General features: G+C 44.3%; 1 protein-coding gene across 1 annotated transcript; it reads right to left on the bottom strand.

The window, feature by feature from the left end:
• Positions 1–1,534: 1,534 nt before the first annotated feature.
• On the bottom strand, positions 1,535–17,846 carry IGFBP3 (insulin like growth factor binding protein 3). Its single transcript, XM_054192824.1, has 4 exons — positions 16,869–17,846; positions 12,707–12,936; positions 9,973–10,092; positions 1,535–3,278 (listed from the first exon to the last, which is right to left on the bottom strand). Exons 1-4 carry the CDS (start codon positions 17,257–17,259, stop codon positions 3,153–3,155), a joined length of 867 nt encoding a protein of 288 aa, XP_054048799.1. The 5' UTR covers positions 17,260–17,846; the 3' UTR covers positions 1,535–3,152.
• Between the last annotated feature and the right edge of the window lie 1,215 nt (positions 17,847–19,061).

Below are 19,061 nucleotides of genomic sequence, written 5' to 3'. Positions count from 1 at the left end.
CCCTTGTCTTCATAGAAATAGGAATGTAAAACAAAAACAAAAACAGAAACAAGGAGAAAAAGCCACCGATTCTCTTCATTTTAGAGGACGAATTTTTTTTGGGGGAAAAATAATGTTATTTTGCATTTCATACCAAGAATACCAGCTGCCAGGAACATCAGATAGACAACGGGAAGTATCCAATACTAGTGCAAGCAACTGTGCTTGTAAAAAATATCTAAAAGGCAACTTCTGAAAAAGGGAAAGCTTTAAATTACAGGAGAGTGGGGTTTTTTTTTTGGGGGGGTGGCTATTTTTAGACAGTCTTTGTTTTATAGACAATTGTTGGAAGCAAAATAACTAAACTGACTTGCAGAACTACATAATTCTTTTTTTCTTTCCCCTTATGGCTGTGTGTTTTCTCTATTACATGGCAAAGACCATTAGTACCACTAAAGGAGCTGAATGCAATTTCCTAAATAACGCCTAAATAATAATGTGACAGATTGCTTGAACAGTCTGAGTTCCTTGAGATGTAGTATTTTTTAAAAAAACAAGGTTTAGATTAGAGAATTTAGTATCACTTAATGACCTTAACTAGCCAGCTTCTTCCATAGTTATTTGGTTTTAATGGTAGAGCAAAACATAAAAAGCTTAAAAACTTGACAAAATGCATCAATCAGGAATACTGCCACAGGCTGTTAAAACAACTGGCATACTGTCAAAAGGTGGCTTGCAAGGCAGCTATCCACCTTTTTTGATGAAAAGCTTCTTTTCCTTTTCATGAGGCTCACAAGATAGCGACAAGAAAAAAAAAGGCAAAATACTAACTCACTTTCATGAATCCCCTATTTTCATATCCATGGTTATGTGCCCAAATATTGTTGTGTATATAATTTTCTTCCCTCTGTGAAATTATTTGAAAGGAACTTGTTTACAACTTAAAAAAAAAAAAAGGCCCAGCATTTATTTTTTTGCTGACAAATCTCTGCAGGCATTACATTTGCATTAGCAGTAAAAAAATATTGCAGTAAATCTCCACCTCACAAAGCTTTCTGTAGCCATCTGTCAGGAAATCTGTATTAGCCTGGAGTAAGCATCACTCCATGTGTACTTTTTTCCTTACTGTAAGGTTAAAAAGTTTCAGTACTGATGATAACGTGAACTCAATTCATCAGACAGAAATCAGGAAGATGTGCAGAACGCACACAAGGCGGTTCCACTAACTCATTCCAGGGTGAGGCTTTAAACATCTGATTTATGGGGATTGGCCGTCTTGAGCCTGCCGAGTTGAATACCCAAAACCTTTCCACGTCACAGTTTCAAGACATTTGCCGCTGCTGGCAGGAACAAGGGTAGTTGTAATTCACGGGGCACAGAGGAACGGGCTCCTTGGCCCTGTGGTGCCCCCCTCCGTCAGCACAACCCCTGGCCCCATCGTCTGGGAACACGCTGCCCTCAGTCTCCATAGAGCTCCCAACCCAACAGGAAATTACAGTGTTGATGGTTTCTTTTTTCTACAGTGACATCAAACATTTATAGTGACACATAGAAGAATATATTATATATTTATATAAATATATAAAATATTTATATAAAATATATAAATAAATACATATACAAAATATGGCATTACTTTCCAGAGAGATGTTACATTTCACAGGCCACCTTTCCTTATCCAGATTCCATTGTCATACAGAATTTGTCACGAAGTTCAGTAAACAATCAGCCTCAAAAAAAAAATAATGCTGTCAAAGTCCTCCTTATGTGAAAGCGTCACATACCATAACGAAACCAAATCACTTGTCTTCCGATTAAAAGGACATATAACATCATGGCAGAGAGTTGCTTTAAATATTTAAACCAAATGATTCTTATTCTATGCTTAGATGCAGGCAAATAATTTCTACCAATGTCAATGCAAGCAACAATTTTGTGTAGTATAAACGAAGTGTGGGGGTCTCAACCACGATCCCCCATCTTGTCAGCATTGTTTTCAACAGGAGTTCCCCATACAGAATACGTGCTTTGGTAGAGTGCACCAAGACAACACAGAATAGATACAGCTTTTCAAAATAAATAAGCGAATAGAAGGGTGGTACTGTAATAGCAATTTTTTGTCCGTGAATATCCTGTATTAGTGTGAGCAAGAAACGGAGGAAATGCAAGCCCTGAAGCAAAGGACAGACAGAAGAATGCTTTACTGAGAGCTTCAGTGCAACTGTTACCCTTTCCAGTGGCATAATTCAGTGACGGGTACATTAGAAAAACCAATAAAATAATAACAATAAAAAAAAAATATTATCTTGGTATTTGTAGTTACTTCAATTAACAAAACTTAATCTCTTCTCCAAACACTTCTTTTGCTCCACAAATTCATTTCTATTATCTATAATAGGTCACTGTGTGTGCATATGGATCTATACATATTTGTAAATCATTCCATATCCTTATTTTCTCTTTGCATACAGAAGTATACACTAGAATTATTGTGTAGTATTTGGTATTCACATGTTACATTTAAATAAAGTTTATTAAAAAACAATTATATTAAATACAGACTAGCAGAATATTCATAATATATTTTACAGAAAAAATAGCCATGTCTTTATTTTAGAAATATGTTTCTTTAAAAAGTTGAGATTTCTATAAAACTTTTTACCCGTGAAAATGTTTCCCGTCAGACCTGTAAAAAAAGCTTAACCTTTAAGCTTTTTTTATTTTTTTTAAAAAATCCTTGTGGGTTTTTTTTTGTTTTGTTTTGTTGGTTTTTTTAATTTAATACTTTTACAAGCTTACAATCTGTAAATTCTTTAAAATAAAAAACCAGTATCTTTCGGGATCAAATTGGTCACAGGCCGTTCTTTAAAAAGTCAGTGGAGACTCCCTGAATCCATTCTGAAGTGCCTTTTGTTTTTCTCTCTGGGTATCAATAGTGCAGGTTTACGTGAGAATTCAGAGCTCCCTACACGTCCTAAAGGAAGCCCAACGCGTGTCGGAGACAGGGTGCAGCTGCAGCAGCGTCCGCAGAGGCTGCGACTCCCCATCCGCTGCAGGAGGCAGAGCTCGTTACTCCACGCATAACGCAGTCCACAGTGTTTGCCCAGCCCCTCCAAGGTCTCTGCGAGCTCCGGTGGCCACGCACAGATGCCAGAAGAGCTGGCACCCAGCCCTCATTTGCTTTCCAAGTTATAGCAGTGGACATCTCCTTTTCCCTTCCCATCATACCCGGGAAGCGGTTGTCCGTATTTATCCACACACCAGCAATAACCTCTCTTTCGGCCTTTGGATGGGCGACACTGAAACAGAGTAAAAGACCCAGTTAACATTATTTTTGTTTTCTCTGCTCTTAGTGTTATATAGCAGGGATTCCCGCTCATTTGATAGCTGCACTTACATATCCTGGCCATACCTGACAATCAAACAGAATATTACCACTACAAAGTATGACAATAAAAGCTTACCTGCTCTGCCCACCAACCCCTGTGAGTCTAATTACTCCGGAACAAAACTGCTCTGAGAAATACCAGGAAACAGCCTTTATGAACTACTGCCTATTACATTAGGCAGCACAGTTGCCCCCTTTGAATACCAAGACTACTTGTTAACAGTACGGGCTGATGACTGGGACCCATCTTTGGAAAGAAAAGTTAACAGATTCGTTCTACACTAAAGCACAGATCTGGCAGAGAGTCATTGCAGCAATAAACACCCTTGGCTTGCATTTGTTTGCTGGAGCAATTTCAATACTGTTGTTGACATTTATTAACAGATACATAATCCTTCTGTAATGGAGGTATCACTACAACAAACTTGTAGGTGTACTAGAACTTTACACGTACATTTTCCTATAAATAAGGTTGCTTATAGACTAGTCTATAACCTATGTCAGCTTTAGAAGTTGGCTGGTGGAATTTGCCAGCAATGCTGACCAACGTGAAACTACCACTAGACGCTGGAAAAGACGCTGAACTTCTTTAGAAACAGTAATGCAGTAAAAATGCATTATAAAATTTTGTATGTACTAAGTAATGCTCTCCCCAAGGAGCCAAGAATGGTAAAAACGACACTAAAGGAGATGACACGCTGCAGGTTGCATTCAGTATGCAACCCTGGACACAGTTAGATACTGTGAACCTCTGGGACCCCGCAAGGTTTTCATCCACTCAAAAGACGTGTGTCTCCAGGACACAGATTATCTCACTAGGTTTGCCACAGTCAACCTCATTACCAAGATACAGCCAAGTTTTGAGACTTGGTGATACAGGATTCTCTGCAGATGCTAACAAAGGTGGCTGCTTAGTCAGGACATACTTACAAAGGAGGCAGTGATGCAAATATACCCAGGTTTTCAAAGACGGAGGTTTCATCTGTTGCACTGCCAACAACAACCGAAGACAGGCTAGACTGAAGCCACTTATGACCCTCAACACTGTGAAGGCTATCCTGTAAGCCAAACAAATGCTGCCTCCAAGATCACACTCACAGCAATTCAAGTATTTCAAAGGTTCAGGCTGGTACAAATCGGGCAAACTTTGCCGCTACTGCTCAACTGCTTGTTTTCCAGAGTCTAATATAAATGTCCCCATCTCCCATGTAGGTATGGCAGTGGCTCACAAAGCTAAGTGTCTTTTCCACGTGCAGGTACGCAAGTAAACATCAAGCAAGTACTGGGCTTCACATGCTGCCTAAAGTGCCTGATTTTTCCCACATCTGGTTTAGGACCTCAGGCAAAAGGGTGGTATTTTGGACAGAACTGTGAATATAGGTCATTCCTGGGGACAGCCTGCACCAGCGCATTGGGCCCTGAGCCAACTAATTTGTGGCAGCACAGAGGAGGGCAGACAGTCTTCACAAAGAAGTTGTGAGAGAGAGATGGGAGCAGATCACACATTAGACACAAACTTCTGAACAACCTTCCATCTTGTTTATTTTCCTTTAGAGTAAATGAAGTAATGTTAATCACCGTAACCGCAAGTTAATCTACTACCCTCATGATATATTTTTGAGTAACAAGCCCAACGCAGAAATATACAATGCCTTCTCTTTGAATTTGCAGTCCTTATGCATTAGCTCTATGCAAATGGACGGCAGCAGGATGACAAGATCAAGCTTAAAGTACGTATCAGCTTATTTTAGGAGAGGGTGAAGAAGTTCAAACCTACTGAGAGAACAGCTACATTAATAATTTGCTGAACTACACCGTTAGCTGCATTTGAGTTCTAGTTACATGTTCAACTGTTTTTCTGTACTAAATCTTTAAACCTAAGTTTTACAACTTACGTTTATTGTCTCAAAAGCCTGACTAGGGCTTGCATGTATTCTCCAAGATTTCCGCGAATGGCTGCTCAAAGTCCACTGACATCAATGGGAAATTTTCCTTCAATTTTGGTGGCAACTGGACTGGACTGTAGCTTAAGTGGTACTAACATTTAGTGACTTAAATTCTTCATGCTCAAACTGAGGAATTCATAAACAACAGCCTTTGCATAATTTAAATTTTACAGAAAAGGAAACTGAGGCAGCAGTTCTTGAGTTGTTTTTCCCAAGAGAGCAGGCACAGATGGAGCCCAAATTAGAGCACAGGGCTTCTGGCTGCCAGCCTGGCGCTTCGGCAATGAAACTACACTTCTGCTAATAATAGTAACACAGCCTCCCCTTTTAGAAGTACTATATGAAGTATGTTACACAACTCTCGCTGATTCATAGGCTTGCATCACTCTCAAAACAAATGATCAATTAAAGTTATCTCATGTTGTTGGAGTTTTTGATTGCTTTTTACGGTTGCATAGTTAATTTTCAGAATTAACGACAACATGAAGTTAGTCTGTAGGAACACCTTCCCTACTAATAATATTTTTTAATTCCTTCTAGACAACCCATTTGGAAAACGAAACCCTTAGGTCATTCTACAGCTGAAATAATGCTCTGTGATGAAACAATTTACCTTTTCCAATCTGCAATTTTGTACTACCCGCTCAGCCGTGCTGTCCATAGTAGAATCATAGAACGTGTTGGGTTGGAAGGGACCCTCAAAGGTCATCTAGTCCAACCCCCCTGCAGTAAGCAGGGACACCTTCAACTAGATCAGGTTGCTCAGAGCCTCATCAAGCCTGGCCTTGAATGTCTCCAGGGATGGGGCCTCCACCACCTCTCTGGGCAACCTGTGCCAGTGTCTCACCACCCTCATTGTAAAGAACTTTTTCCTAATGTCTAATCTAAACCTACCCTGCTCTAGTTTAAAACCATTGCCCCTCGTCCTGTTGCTACATGCCCTTGCAAACAGCCTCTCCCCAGCTTTCTTATAGGCCCCCTTCAGGTACTGCAAGGCCTCCCTGGAGCCTTCTCTTCTCCAGGCTGAACAACCCCAACTCTCTCAGCCTGTCCTCATAGGAGAGGTGCTCCAGCCCTCGGATCAGGTAAAGCTGATTCAAAAGTGATGCTTTTATCCTGAAGCAGCTAGCGTATGGGAAAAAAAAAATAATCATCTGCTCTTCTGCATTTTTACTCCACATACATTTCAAGGCTCTGCCCAGCTCTTCTGTGTGACTTCAGAAGTCCAAAAAGCTGGAAAACTGCCCACATGGTGGAGCCAATAATTACTTCTGATAGAAACACCAGCTGCCAGCTTCCATGCCACCTGCCCCTCTCCCTTCCACAAACAAGTGCCGCAGAGGCATTCGTGGGGCGCAGCAACCCATATGGTATCCCATTGAATATGGTCAGCCCAGAATTCTCCGTGGAGCTACAACTGTGGTCTCCCGGAACAGACAGCAGACAACATTGACATATACCTCGGGCCGTTTTGGCTCCTGCCAAGCCCAGCCCTGTTTTCAGTGGAACGATGCCAGCTCACATTTAGGTGAGTATCTGGCTCCAGTATACAAATATGGGGCAATTCTAGTAATTGCCCCATATAATAATTCTGATTTCATCAGAACCTTTTTTTCCATGCTTGAGGCAGAAACGTGCCTGTATCAACCTACTCCATGTAAATATACCTATATACTGCAGTCAAATAGTACAACATTACGTGTGTGATTTATTAAGAACTCTAAATTTTAATATATCTGATTTTAAAAAAGTTTATATGTAAACACAAGGTGTGAAATATTTTTCATGTTATACCCTGACAGATAAGTTCATGTTCTCAAAATTTTTTCACGTATGCCAATTACTCCCTATGGTTGTTCCTGAAAAGTCAGTTTCTAGATATCCACAAATGTCTTGAAAAATAACTTCTTTCAACTTGACTGGAAAAGCAGGTGACCAGGAAGACAGAACATATTAACATGTGAAGCGCCTCCTGAAGGAGTTTTAATGGTTTCCAGGGTGATCATAATTTTTCAGATGCCAACACATCTACTACATTATCATCCTAGGCAGTGGTTTTGGCAGCTGTTTCCAGCATCAAAAATGCCTAGCTCACACTTATTTTTTGATGGATTTACTGTCTGTTTCCTAACCTATTATGCTGAATTTTGTTGTCACAACAGAATATAACTGAATTACAGATTGAATGCTGCTAATAATAGCAATGAAGGAAACCAATAAAATAGTCTAGCGTTCTGTTAATGAGGTCAGACACCTGCTTGTGGTGCCTAAAATATTGGACCTACATGTTGATGCTCCAAAAAGAAAACCAAACACACACAATTGTCGCACTGCCTTGCAGACAGTGAAATCAGTCTGGACAGGACTCGCCCTCTCCTCAAACTGATGCTTTTTTTCTAGGAGTTAACTCTACAAGGGCAACTCATATACATAATCTTTGGTTTGTATTTTGTTCATGTGAGAAGCAGCCTGCCTCTGTAATCCCTACCTGTGAAGGCCTGTTCCCAGGGCTGATTTAAGGTTCATTTACAGGGGAAGCACTCCAGCAGCATTTCATGCAGAATATTTACTCACGTGGGCTCCATTTGTAGGCATCTCCTATAAGATCCCAAGCTGTTTCAAACTACCATTGAAACCACTGGACCTGTGTAAATTGGCAGCACTTGACAAGGCTGGGCAAGTATGAAAGTGCCCCTTCATCTTCTATGCTCACTGACCGGATAAGCTGTTGAACATAGAGCAGGAACCTTTCCTAAAGCACTTTGAAAGTCTCTAGGCAGCACAGAAACTACACAGGAGGGCAGAAGCGTGTCTTTGCTCTGTCCCGACACCTTATTCTCGTTAATCAACTTTTAGGAACAAAGACTAGGTAAGAGTATTATCTGTCTTTCCTATTTTTTTTCCTCCGTATTTCCTTTCTCTCTGCCTTAGTGGCCGAACTATGACTACGCTTTGAAGTACAGTCATCCTTAAAAGTAAGACACTGTAATACGTGCTTACTGTGAAGCTGATTTACTACATACACATGCCAGAGACTGCATGCAAACCACCGCCTTTTTGCTAACACAGCAAAAACCTCAGAGTCTGAAGACAGATGAAAGGAAAATCTACTGAACAAAGTAAATACCAATCTGCAGTCTTCTGTAATACCTAGAGAAGCAAAGGGCCTACAGTGGGCTTGTGTGCCTTGAATACAGTTAAATGATGTGCTGTTCTAGGGTAGCTAAGCAAATGCTGCTATGGCACAGGCACAAAACACAGTCCTAGCCTCACTCCGCACAGCAGTCCGACGTATTTTCTGAACGAATGCAGACCGAGATGCGAGCGCTTGCTCTCTGCTAGTTTACACGCAGTGGGACACAGATGACATGGGCTTCTCTAAACTCCAGACAATAAAAAGAAACTCTGTCCCTGCTCGGGAGTTGCCACCACCTGCTCGGGAAAAGCTGTGGGGCATAGACAAGCTCAGCAGCATGCACCAAAGGTCAAACAGTGCAGTCAGTGCTGGGCTGATGGCAGAAGGGGAGGCTGGAAACCTCACCCCTATTGAAAACGCCCCACCTGACACTACCAGCTTAACACAGAGCTCCAGGGAATACCCGAAAGGGAAAGACTGTTTCCAAGAAAGGTGGAAGCCAAAAAATGGAGAGATACCATTCCTAAAATAAGGTTGCCCGGTCAGAGGTTAGCTTCTCACTTCCAACCAATGAACTGCATTAGCTGGTAACACAGAGTCAGCCACTCCTTTGGTTACCAGAGATAGAGAGGCTGACTTGTGTAAACCCAAATGGGAGAGCAAGATGGTCCACACAGAAAAATCTGTCCTTACAGAGGGTTTGCCTTTAGGAAAATCTTGAAGACTCTTTTCAATTCAGGAAATTTTGGAATTATACCAAGAAACACATTTGGAGGCAGGTCACTAACTAAACACTGGAATTAGAACGGATGAGCACACGAGGCAAAGAACCTGGCACGTCTCACACATCCCCAAGTTCCTAAATGAGCTTCAAGGGCAGCACTGAATGGAGAATGCTGGCATAGCTCAACCCGTCACAACTAAAGCATAAATACCTGCAGTTTAGGTCTGCACTTGTCAAGAAAGGTCACAACCCCAGAATCAAAGAGGGCTGAGAAGCCACCCTTGCTGCAGAGTAACTACTAGATGTATCACTTTCACGATAACATGACCTGGATTTTGGAAGCGATCTGTGTCGCGCATAAAGGACAGATACATGCCTTTCTCAAGTTGCTTTTTGTAATATGATCCAGCGCAGTTCTTCTAGGAACTCTCAAGCAGCTATTTACAATTCAAAGCATTGATCTATTGCAGTCATATGGTGACTGCAACATTTAGCTCTGTGGGTTATTACACAGGCACTGCTTTTTTTAAACCAAAAGGCATTAGTATCTAGGACACTAGCCAATCTATGTTGATTAGGTATGAAGTTTCTCAAATGAATCTGTTGTCATGACCAACAGAAAATAAAAACACTGTCCCCACTTGACAAGCTTCAGCACTATCAGATCAGGTCCTAAAACTGGAAACGAACCAGTTCCTCTGTAAAATGATACAAAATGCACCTTGCTGGCAAGATCCTTCAGCAAAGATGCAGAAAAGGTGAACTGCATTCATTGAAATGATCAAGACTCTGTACTTACTTGCTTTTTCTTGTAGAACCCCTTCTTGTCACAATTTGGAATATGAAAACCCCTGGGACTCAAGACATTCAGGATCTTTAGGTGGTTTAAAGTGTCTTCCATTTCTCTCCGACAGGGACCCTGTTAACGAGCATATTTTAGAAAACACAGATGAAACTTCATTCCCAAATGCTGTCTTTCATGCAAGAGGTAATACATCTTTAAAGGGCAAGAAGCACAAACCCAAACAAATCCATTAAAAAAAAGGGATGGTTGGATATATGAAAAGGCAGACCATTCACAGATAAAATTCTGACTTTCTGCTTTATTCAGGATTAAGTGATTTCTAAACGCTGAAGACCCTATGCCATGCTGAGGCACAGGCTGGCTTTTCCAGTTGAAATCACAGTCACATATACCTATGGGAAGGCTTATCCAGTATGTACGTAAATCAATCATATATAACATAACTTAGGTTTGGAAAATCTTGCCTTGCACCAAGCGGGAAAAGAAGGCAGGCAACTGGAAATACACCACTTGGTAGATTTTCCCTAATGCCATTTCATTTTTGTCATTCTGCTGGATTTGAAAGGTTACATGAAAAATATTTAATTAAAAACAAGTAGTTTGTCATAATGTATATGCATCTATAAAAATACTGCAACTTTGGACAACAATTCACAGTTTCAACTGGAACAAACGGATGCAGCCATGCAAAGGAACAGTTGCGTGCAACATTCTCATTAGATATGTCACGTTTTGCCTAACTTTCTCCATCTGCGAAAGCCTGACAACAATGCAGTGAGGATTAGCTCTGGGACAATGAGCCAAAAAGAATTTCCAGAAGCACTTTTAAGAACATGTCTCAAATGCCAACTAATTATTTCTCACTGCAGCCCTCCGGGGCAGGGAGTAAAGCATTACGAGCCCCACTTTGCAGTCAGAAAACCAGGAGTGGAGGAGTTCACGTCTTGCCAGAGGCCAAGAAGGCAGTCAGTGTCAGCAGTGGGACTGAGATTCAAGAGTCACAGCCTACAAACTGTGTACTTAGCAACACTCCTGTCTGGGCATATTACTGACTGGGTCCACCAGCCTGCTTCTTCAGCAGAAACCCCAAAAAATTCTTTTGCATGATTGCATGCGTTTAAAATGTTTAAACTGCTGTATCAACACAAAGACTCACTTGGTGCAATTTTTAAGACATTTATACCTTTAAATAGTAATATTAATAGTTTGCTCATGTAAAGTGTCTTTCATGTCATTATCTGGAAGCATACAGAATCCACCGTTTTACTGGAGTTTAAAATTGACTTTTTTTTATTACCAAAGGCCTTCCTTGCTGCTTTCGTATGTCTTTTTTCAGTATCAACCTCACAAGCTCTAAACCTGTGCTTTAAATTGCTGCTCTTATTGGCAGTTCCTTAAAAAAATGAAACTGCTCAGACATGCTGACTGCAAATCACACACGTTCAAAGATTTGGTCCTGAGTTAGGCCTCCAAAAAGATCAAGAGATTTTTTTTTAATTATTATTTTGAAGCAGGCTTCCAAAGTCAGAGAGATCAATATCAAAAGCTAACATGCAGACACAGCTAGAAGGGCATTTGCTGACAAAGGCACCTGTCCCCGATGGGCTTATTTCTGGTTCTTACAGACACCAACAGCCCTGGTAAGTCAGCTCATGGGGCCCAACTACCACAGAAGTGAAATGTTCATCCTAATTTATACCAGGACCCTGTTTCCTCAGAGCTACCGAAGTTCATTCATTTACTGTAGGCAGTTTACTTCACATTTTTGGGAGGAGGACATGCTGGAAGGCAGATACTGAGATGTTTTTACTAGACAGCTGGACATCAGTGACAAACTACACAGGCAGCTTCACCACCCTTGCCGTGTTAACTTGGAGGCCACGCTCTCTTCAGACACAATTTTGCACTTCTTTTGCAGATGGGAAGCCATGTCTGGTTTCACCACAACTGTTTTGACAAAATGCCAAAGCATATCCAGACATAATTTTTAGGTCATCTGGCACAGGCACACGGATAATCACTGGGTTATCAGCCAGGATGTCCAGGAAGAAGAATTATTCTCCCCTCAGATTCACCACACTCCAACTGCCCTGCAGATCCACTGGGCACAGTCAGCAGGAAGCAATGGCAACTCGTGTGCCTGTGAGCCTTTGCATTTAAGCAGTGGCATCAAATGATGACTGCAAGTGGAGGCAGCGTTCAGCACATCACACAAACAATGACTGATCAGTCAAGATCCTAATCTTCAACCCAGCCTAAGTTTATCTCCCTTGATTTGTGCCATGGAGTGTGAACACCGTGCCGCTACACTGAATGCGAAACATCTTTTTCCCATCACTGCAACCCAATAATGCTGTTTGCCAATAAATTTAATGATGTCTCTATTAAACCTGTGCCAAGTCCACCCACACAAATGTGTGATAAATATAGAGGGAAACAAGAACTTTCAATCTCCAAGAAATGACTTTGTGAAAATCATAATTGTATCAATGTAAACATCATTGTGTTTTCTGAATGTGATCTGCTTGATCTGCTAATAGTCTGCATTCGCAGATCCAATAGTTTCACTGGTTAAGCAGCCAGAATGCCCTAAATGGCTACAACAATTACCATCATTTAGTTCTTTAGTTTATTTATTTATTTAGTCATATGCATAACATGCATATACATACACACACGCACACACTCCGATGCTCAGAGATGCCTTTCCGTTTACAAAAGTACTCACGTATTCAGTCTCTTGTTTGGATTCAGAAGAGAAATTCAGTGTATCCGTACTCTGTGAATCATATTCCACTTTATAGCGCTGCGTATTTTTGGCTTGCACTTTCCTGATGATATCTATTTTGATGTGTGGCGGATGAGATTTGGAATCTGGCACCCTGTGAGAGTTTGGGACGGCCTGATTTTCTGTGCTGCTGGTACTCCGGTCTTCTTCTTCTGAATCACTGGAATTTCCTTCAAGAAGAACAAATGCAGTGAAGACACAATGTTAATTAACTGCCAGCTGCGTCTGGAAGGGCAACAAGCCACTAGATTAGTCTACGCGCTTAACTTTCCTTTACAAAATAGCAATATACGAAAGATTAACAACTTAGCATTCCGCATGCATCAGCACGTTTGTTGCCGAGCAATGACTTTTGTAGCTGAAGCATCCCCTTGCTCCCAGCTGCCTCGCAAGGTACGCCGCCGCACCGCCCGTGCCGTCTTGCCCAGCACCCGACAACTAGCTACCTCCACCCCGCTGCAAGCCACCACCGCCCCGGTTTGTCGCCCCTCGGCGTCGGCTGCAGTTTCCGCCGCCGGCAGGAGGGGGCAGGCCTGCGCAGCCGGCGGAGCGGCGGCCGCCGGAGCGGGGAGCCCACGGCAGCCCCACGGGCGCTGGCGGCGCGGTGCCTTCCCCTCCGCGCCTGCTGAGCCACGGCTGACTGAATCCGCTTCAGTTAAAGGCGGCGGGCTGGGGTAACTTATGGGCTGTAGCGTGACTCTCTGTCTTCCCCCGGAAGGCGGTTTGCTTGCTTGTGGATTTTTTTGTGTTTTTTTGTGTTTTTTTTTTTTAAATAAAAGGCTTTAATACAACACATTCTACCACCTTGAGTTTCACGGTTCTAGTTATCTATTCTTAATGCTTTTTCCTTCTTAATTTTATTCAACGTACTGAACAAGAAAGAGGAAAAGAAAATAGCACGTTTTCATTCTTCTGCCATTAAAATCAGAAACGTTTCTATGTGTACAAAATACATTTTAAAGATAACGGACAAAAAAATGCCATTCATTCTGTAACGGTGTCAAAGGACAAACGTGTGCTTTCATTACGAGCTTCAATAATATTTTCTCTTTACCATCCACAAAAATACAGGAGAAGCACATTTTTCCAAAATACTGCATAAGCCCAGTGTTCCTGTACCTTCTGAGGTATTTGCTTACACTGCATTTCTCCCTCTCAGGAGACTCCTGCAGCGTAACTGTAACTGTCTGCATTTCCTCCAGGGAATTTTTCAAGTTTGGACATTCCTACCAGCTAAGTAGCTAAGTCCCACTAGTTCCTGCCTTGGCTGCTGGCCACTTTTTTCTTTTTTTTTTTTTCCTTAAAGGAAATTATTTTGTGAGTGCACAATGACAACTGATGTGCAATGAACATCCTGGACATCTGTATTAAAATTGTACCTGATGGCTCACTGAAAAAAACCCACAAAAGCCAAGAAATTCAGCGGTAAACCTGAAAGCCCATGTTCATGTAGCCCATTGGCTCTAAATATTTCAACGCAGGCAGTATAGTGGCACTGCCAATACACAGGAACAGGGGAGGAACAGGAGGAGGAAGAGGGATTCAAGTTAACATCTTCGTACCGGTGGTTTTAGTGGAGCCACTGCTGGCAATCGACATAATTGACCAGGAAAATCCAACTCTCAGTGCAAATGGATTAAGGAAGTTTAAGTCTTAAATCTAAATTTCCTGGCTTTTGTGGGTTTAACTCAGACTCTCAGTGGTATTTGAACATATTTTCGGTGGTTTAATATCCTGTTTTTTAAACAGTGGAGTTTTTTTTTTCCACGTTCTCAATGAAGTTTGCAAGAAATGACACAAAATGTTATAAACCTGAATCTCCTAACTATAACTACTATGCGTACTAGTTTTTCTGCGATCTAGTCCAGTTCATTAGTTTGCCTCCTCTGCCAAAAATAAGTACAAAATATTCTTAATGTGCATTAAATAATTGCCAGGCTGGTCATTTCAGTTTAGACAGACCATCCCACTGCAATAGCACTTCCTACACTTTAATTTGGAACAGTCATAATGCCGCATTTTAAACTGTAAAGCATATTTGAATAGCTCAGTTTGACAAAACTTTGTGCCACGTACCCTCAAAACAGAATCAAAGCTGCTATGAGAGTTACTTGCCCTGTTTTAAAAAACATATTAAAAGGGTTGCACATGCACAGTACTACTTAACACTTTTGTGCCCCCAAAAGATGACATGTAAAGTAAGTTAGCGGCCTACTACAGTTGCTGTTAAGAAGCTACTGTAACATACACCACCTCATACCGATTTCTAGCAATTTCTGTAAACTAGGAATGATCAAAAGTGTAGCACATGACGCAGGACCTAGCTGTAAGGGAGATGATGTGATCCTGCTCAGGGAGAGTGTGTACCAGGGAGTGTTGAATTTAAAGCTGAAAGTGGAGCAGTCCCCGTGAGGGGGGGGGACACTACGTGTCACACAGGTTCAGTGTACTTCTTCCTTCTTGCACCCCAGGTTTGCAACCTTCACTCCTTGAATGTGAATTGTAAGGGTCCTACTTTGCCCTTTTTAAAGAATCGAAGCTCCTACCAACTTAAAAATCTGAGTTCTCCCTCAGACAAGAATGCAGAAACACAACACAGCATTTTGATTGTTTAGGCTGAAAATGGAAAGATTTTCAGCAAAGTGCAGCTCTGTCTTCCCCTTTCTCCTTATCTAACAGTCACGATTTAAAACACTACCCCTGCATTACCCAGCACCGACTCCCAAGTATGCAGAGACGCCCCTCGTTTCCAATTCATGTCAAGGATTAATACGCAGAGCCAGGTTCACGTGATGATGGAAGCCGCTCCATGTTCCAATGAGATTTAAAACTTCCGTGAGTACCTCCGAACTCTCCCTCATTCAAATTGTCACAGCTTGGGAGCAGAACACAAGTAATTATAATAAGGCATCTCCTACTCCCATAGTTAACTGGCGCACTGGTGCCACTTCCTCAGCTAAAGAGAGGCCAGCCAGAGTCCCTGCAACCTAGCTGAAAACTCCTGGCTTTTTAAAAATGCAAACAGTGGAAAGCCTTTTGACACAGTTTTCCATTAAATAAATGTTAACATACTCGCTGTTGGTTAGCAAACAGTTTAATGAAATGTTTGCACGCAGGGCCTCTGCTTTCTTGATCTGAATCCCAAGTTTCCCTGTCTTAAGTTTCCAACAGTGCATGCTAACGGGAACTTTTTCCAACCGTCCCTTCCTCTTCAAACAAAACAAAACCTGCTCTGTGAATGTCTCATTTACAAGACATGCAAGAGGTACGGGAAAGCTTCGTTTGACCAAAGATTTATTTGCAGTGCAGGCAAAAACCCTCTTAAATAGTGCTCTGCAAACGCTTTGTTCTGAGTCACCACCCTTCCCGGGCCAGGGGCATATTTAACTCCCCCTTTTTTTTTTCTTCTTTTTCTCTGTGCTTAGCATTCCCCTGACTTAGCCACGCTGCAGCGCAGAAGTTAGCCCACACTCTCCAGTTTTCTCGAACCCTCTTTCCAGGAACACTGGGGACAAATCGCGAGGATTTCACCCTCCCTCCCATCCAGGCTCTGCAGCCTGGCAGCCCCACGCACCCGCAGGAGCAACACGCGATCCCTTCCCACCCCCCCCCCCGAATTTTCGTAAAAAACAGCTACTCTGCCTCTTGCGGGAAGCTACTTCTTAGCATCGGCGTTGAAAAAAACAAATATATACATAAATAAGGTATAACGGGTAAATCTTCCTTTCCTTCGGTAACAGCACCCCTCTTTCAAAACGACCCCCCAGCCTCGGCTACGCCGCTGCCCGAGAAACCCCCCCGCGGGCCGGCAGCCGGCGGGCAGCGCCGGGCAGCGAGCGAGAGGCTTCTCCGCAGGAACAGGTCTGCAGCACGCCTGCCTGCCTGCCTGCCTGCCTGCCTGCCTGCCTGCCTGCCTGCCTGCCTGCCTGCCTGCCTGCCCGCGCCGCCCCCTCCTCCTGCTGCGTGCAACTTACGTTTTAACTTTTTTTTAAAAAAAAAATAAAATAAAAAGGCAAGGAAGCAGCGAACGAGAAAAGAGCCGCGCATGCATGCCACCTCTTCGCGCTTCTTCGCCCCCTGCCCCGAGGCGCAGCCCCCTTACCTGCAGCGTTCGGTCCCGGCAGCAGGAAGGCCCGCAGCTTGCCGCCCGCCGTAGCGTTGGTGCAGAGGCCGCGGCCCTCCAGCAGCGCCTGCAGCGGCCGCGCCTCCTCCCGCCGCGGCTGGCAGCTGAGGCCGGCGCCGCAGCGCTCGGTGTAGATGCCGCAGTGCTGCCCCGGGCGCAGGGCGCAGGTGAGGCAGCAGCCGCAGCCCGGCTCCCGCACCCGCTCGGCGCAGTCGGGCTGCAGGGGCTTGCACTGCTGCAGCGCCCGCGCGTCGCAGGGCTCGCAGCGGACCACTGGCCCCGCCAACGCCGCCGCCGCCGCCGCCCGCCGGACCAGCAGCGCCAGCGCCGCCGCCGCCACTGCCCACAGCACGCCGGGCCGCGGCACCATGGCAACCGGCGGAGGGGGGCCGCCGGGAGGCGCCCCCGCGCACCCCCGGGCGGGGAGCGGGACGGGCAGAGCCCGGCGCCGGCACGCACAGCCCGCGCCGCCTCCGACGGGGGCTGCGGGGACAGGAGCTTCCAGCCGCTCGTAACCCCACCAGCGCGGGGAAGCAGGAGAGCGGCGCTGCCGGCGCAGACACGCCGACCCTCTCTTCAGCCGCCTGCCTCCAGTCACATAAAGGTAGTGAGAGCTCGCCAGCAACAAAGGCAACTTTTTCCTTCTTTTTACCCCCCCTCCTCCCTGCAGAGCGCCTGAATCACTTGGCTTGACACTTTCGGGTTTTTGCCACAACACTCAGGAAAAAAATAAATTACAAAATAAAACGCCTTGTAAAAGTAAAAATGAAAATAAAAATTTTAAAAAAGCCAAGCCCAGACGATCTGAAGAAAACTTGGTCCAAAAAACGCTTCAGAAAAGAAAGAAGGAGAACGAGCGGAGGTGAGGGGGGGGGAAACAGAGGGAGGGGGGAAAATAAATGAAGAAAGCAAGGTTCCCGTCTTTTTATTCTCTTTGCCGCCTCCGCTCACCGCCACTCTGCGCCCATCTGTCCCCTTGTGCCGCCCGGCCCGTCCTATATAGGACCGCGGCCGCCGGCCCGCCCCGCGCCATGAATAACGAGCGGCGCGGCGCGGCGGGGAGCGCCGGCCCCCGCCAAACCCATGTTTCGGTCACGGAGGGCTGGGAGGGCGGTGCGTGGGGCGGGGGGCGGGACGGGGGGACGGGGGCGGTGGTGCCGGGGGTTTATGGGCAGTTCTTAGAAATCAGCTGTAAGGGGCAGGGCTCTGGGCGGAGGGGCACGTCGTGTGCCTTTTGTTTCAAGAAAAAGCGCTGCGTGCGTGTGTGGCCGCGTGTGTTTCCTTGGCACCGGGAGAGGAGACACGATCAAAGCTCGCGGAGAGTGCCCTTTTTTGGACTCCTGTCTACAATCCTGTCTGCTTTGCGTCTGATGGATGGCCCCGGCTATGGAGGAGGCGTGCCTTTGCGCACACACGCACCCGCACACACGCACCCGCACGCACGCACGCTGGTTCAGGGCATACCTTGGGTCCGGCTTACAGCTCACATGACAGCTGCGTTTCCTAGGAAGACACGGAGGGAATGCGCGCACACAAACACACACACACACACTGCACAGATGTTGCTCTCTGGCACAGCACTTGGTCCGTGTGGTGCCCCAGCCTCGTCGGTGTGCCTCCCCTAACTCTCTTCTTTAAGTGTTTTCTGAACTCTAAAACTTTTCCCTCCATCTATAAGACAAATGGTTTCCCTTGCAACATCCTCACAAATCTAGAAAACAAACAAACAAACAAAAAACCTACCAAAAAAACCCACCCAAAACCCAACTTCACAGTGAAACCCTACATCAATTTTCCACAGTGCATGTGCTTGTGTTCTGTTTGTAGCCACTGCAAATTCCGCCCCATTTCTGCTTGGCTTATTTCACTCCCTCTGTTAACTTGGCTTAACTGCGATGGAGAAAATCCTAATTGGAAATGCCAAAATTTGTGACCATTCCTTTCTGAAGCTCTCCTGTGAGCTGATGCGGAAGGGATAGTGAGATGTGTGTACATAGACATATATATGGTGTTTCAGCCATATAGATGGTGTTCTGCCTCATGCAAAATAAAACCAATAATGCTCACGGATACTGGTTTATACAAATGTATTCTGCCTTGGGAATGATAAGAGCCAGACTACTGCTCTGTTTTCAGCTTCTTCATCATTAACACTGAAGCTCACCTTCCAGT

The sequence above is a fragment of the Rissa tridactyla genome, chromosome 2 (assembly GCF_028500815.1).
Source record: "Rissa tridactyla isolate bRisTri1 chromosome 2, bRisTri1.patW.cur.20221130, whole genome shotgun sequence".
Classification (NCBI taxonomy): Eukaryota; Metazoa; Chordata; class Aves; order Charadriiformes; family Laridae; genus Rissa; species Rissa tridactyla.
This window is presented reverse-complemented; position numbering and strand designations above follow the sequence as displayed.

Bases quoted from the DNA above. Each gene is read 5' to 3' on its own strand.
- IGFBP3 (XM_054192824.1), bottom strand. From the start codon at position 17,259: ATGGTGCCGCGGCCCGGCGTGCTGTGGGCAGTGGCGGCGGCGGCGCTG. The intron at 12,937-16,868 runs GTAAGGGGGCTG...TTCTTCTTGAAG, and splicing joins GCCGGGACCGAACGCTGCAG to GAAATTCCAGTGATTCAGAA. The intron at 3,279-9,972 runs GTAAGTACAGAG...ACTCTGTTTCAG, and splicing joins GGTTCTACAAGAAAAAGCAA to TGTCGCCCATCCAAAGGCCG.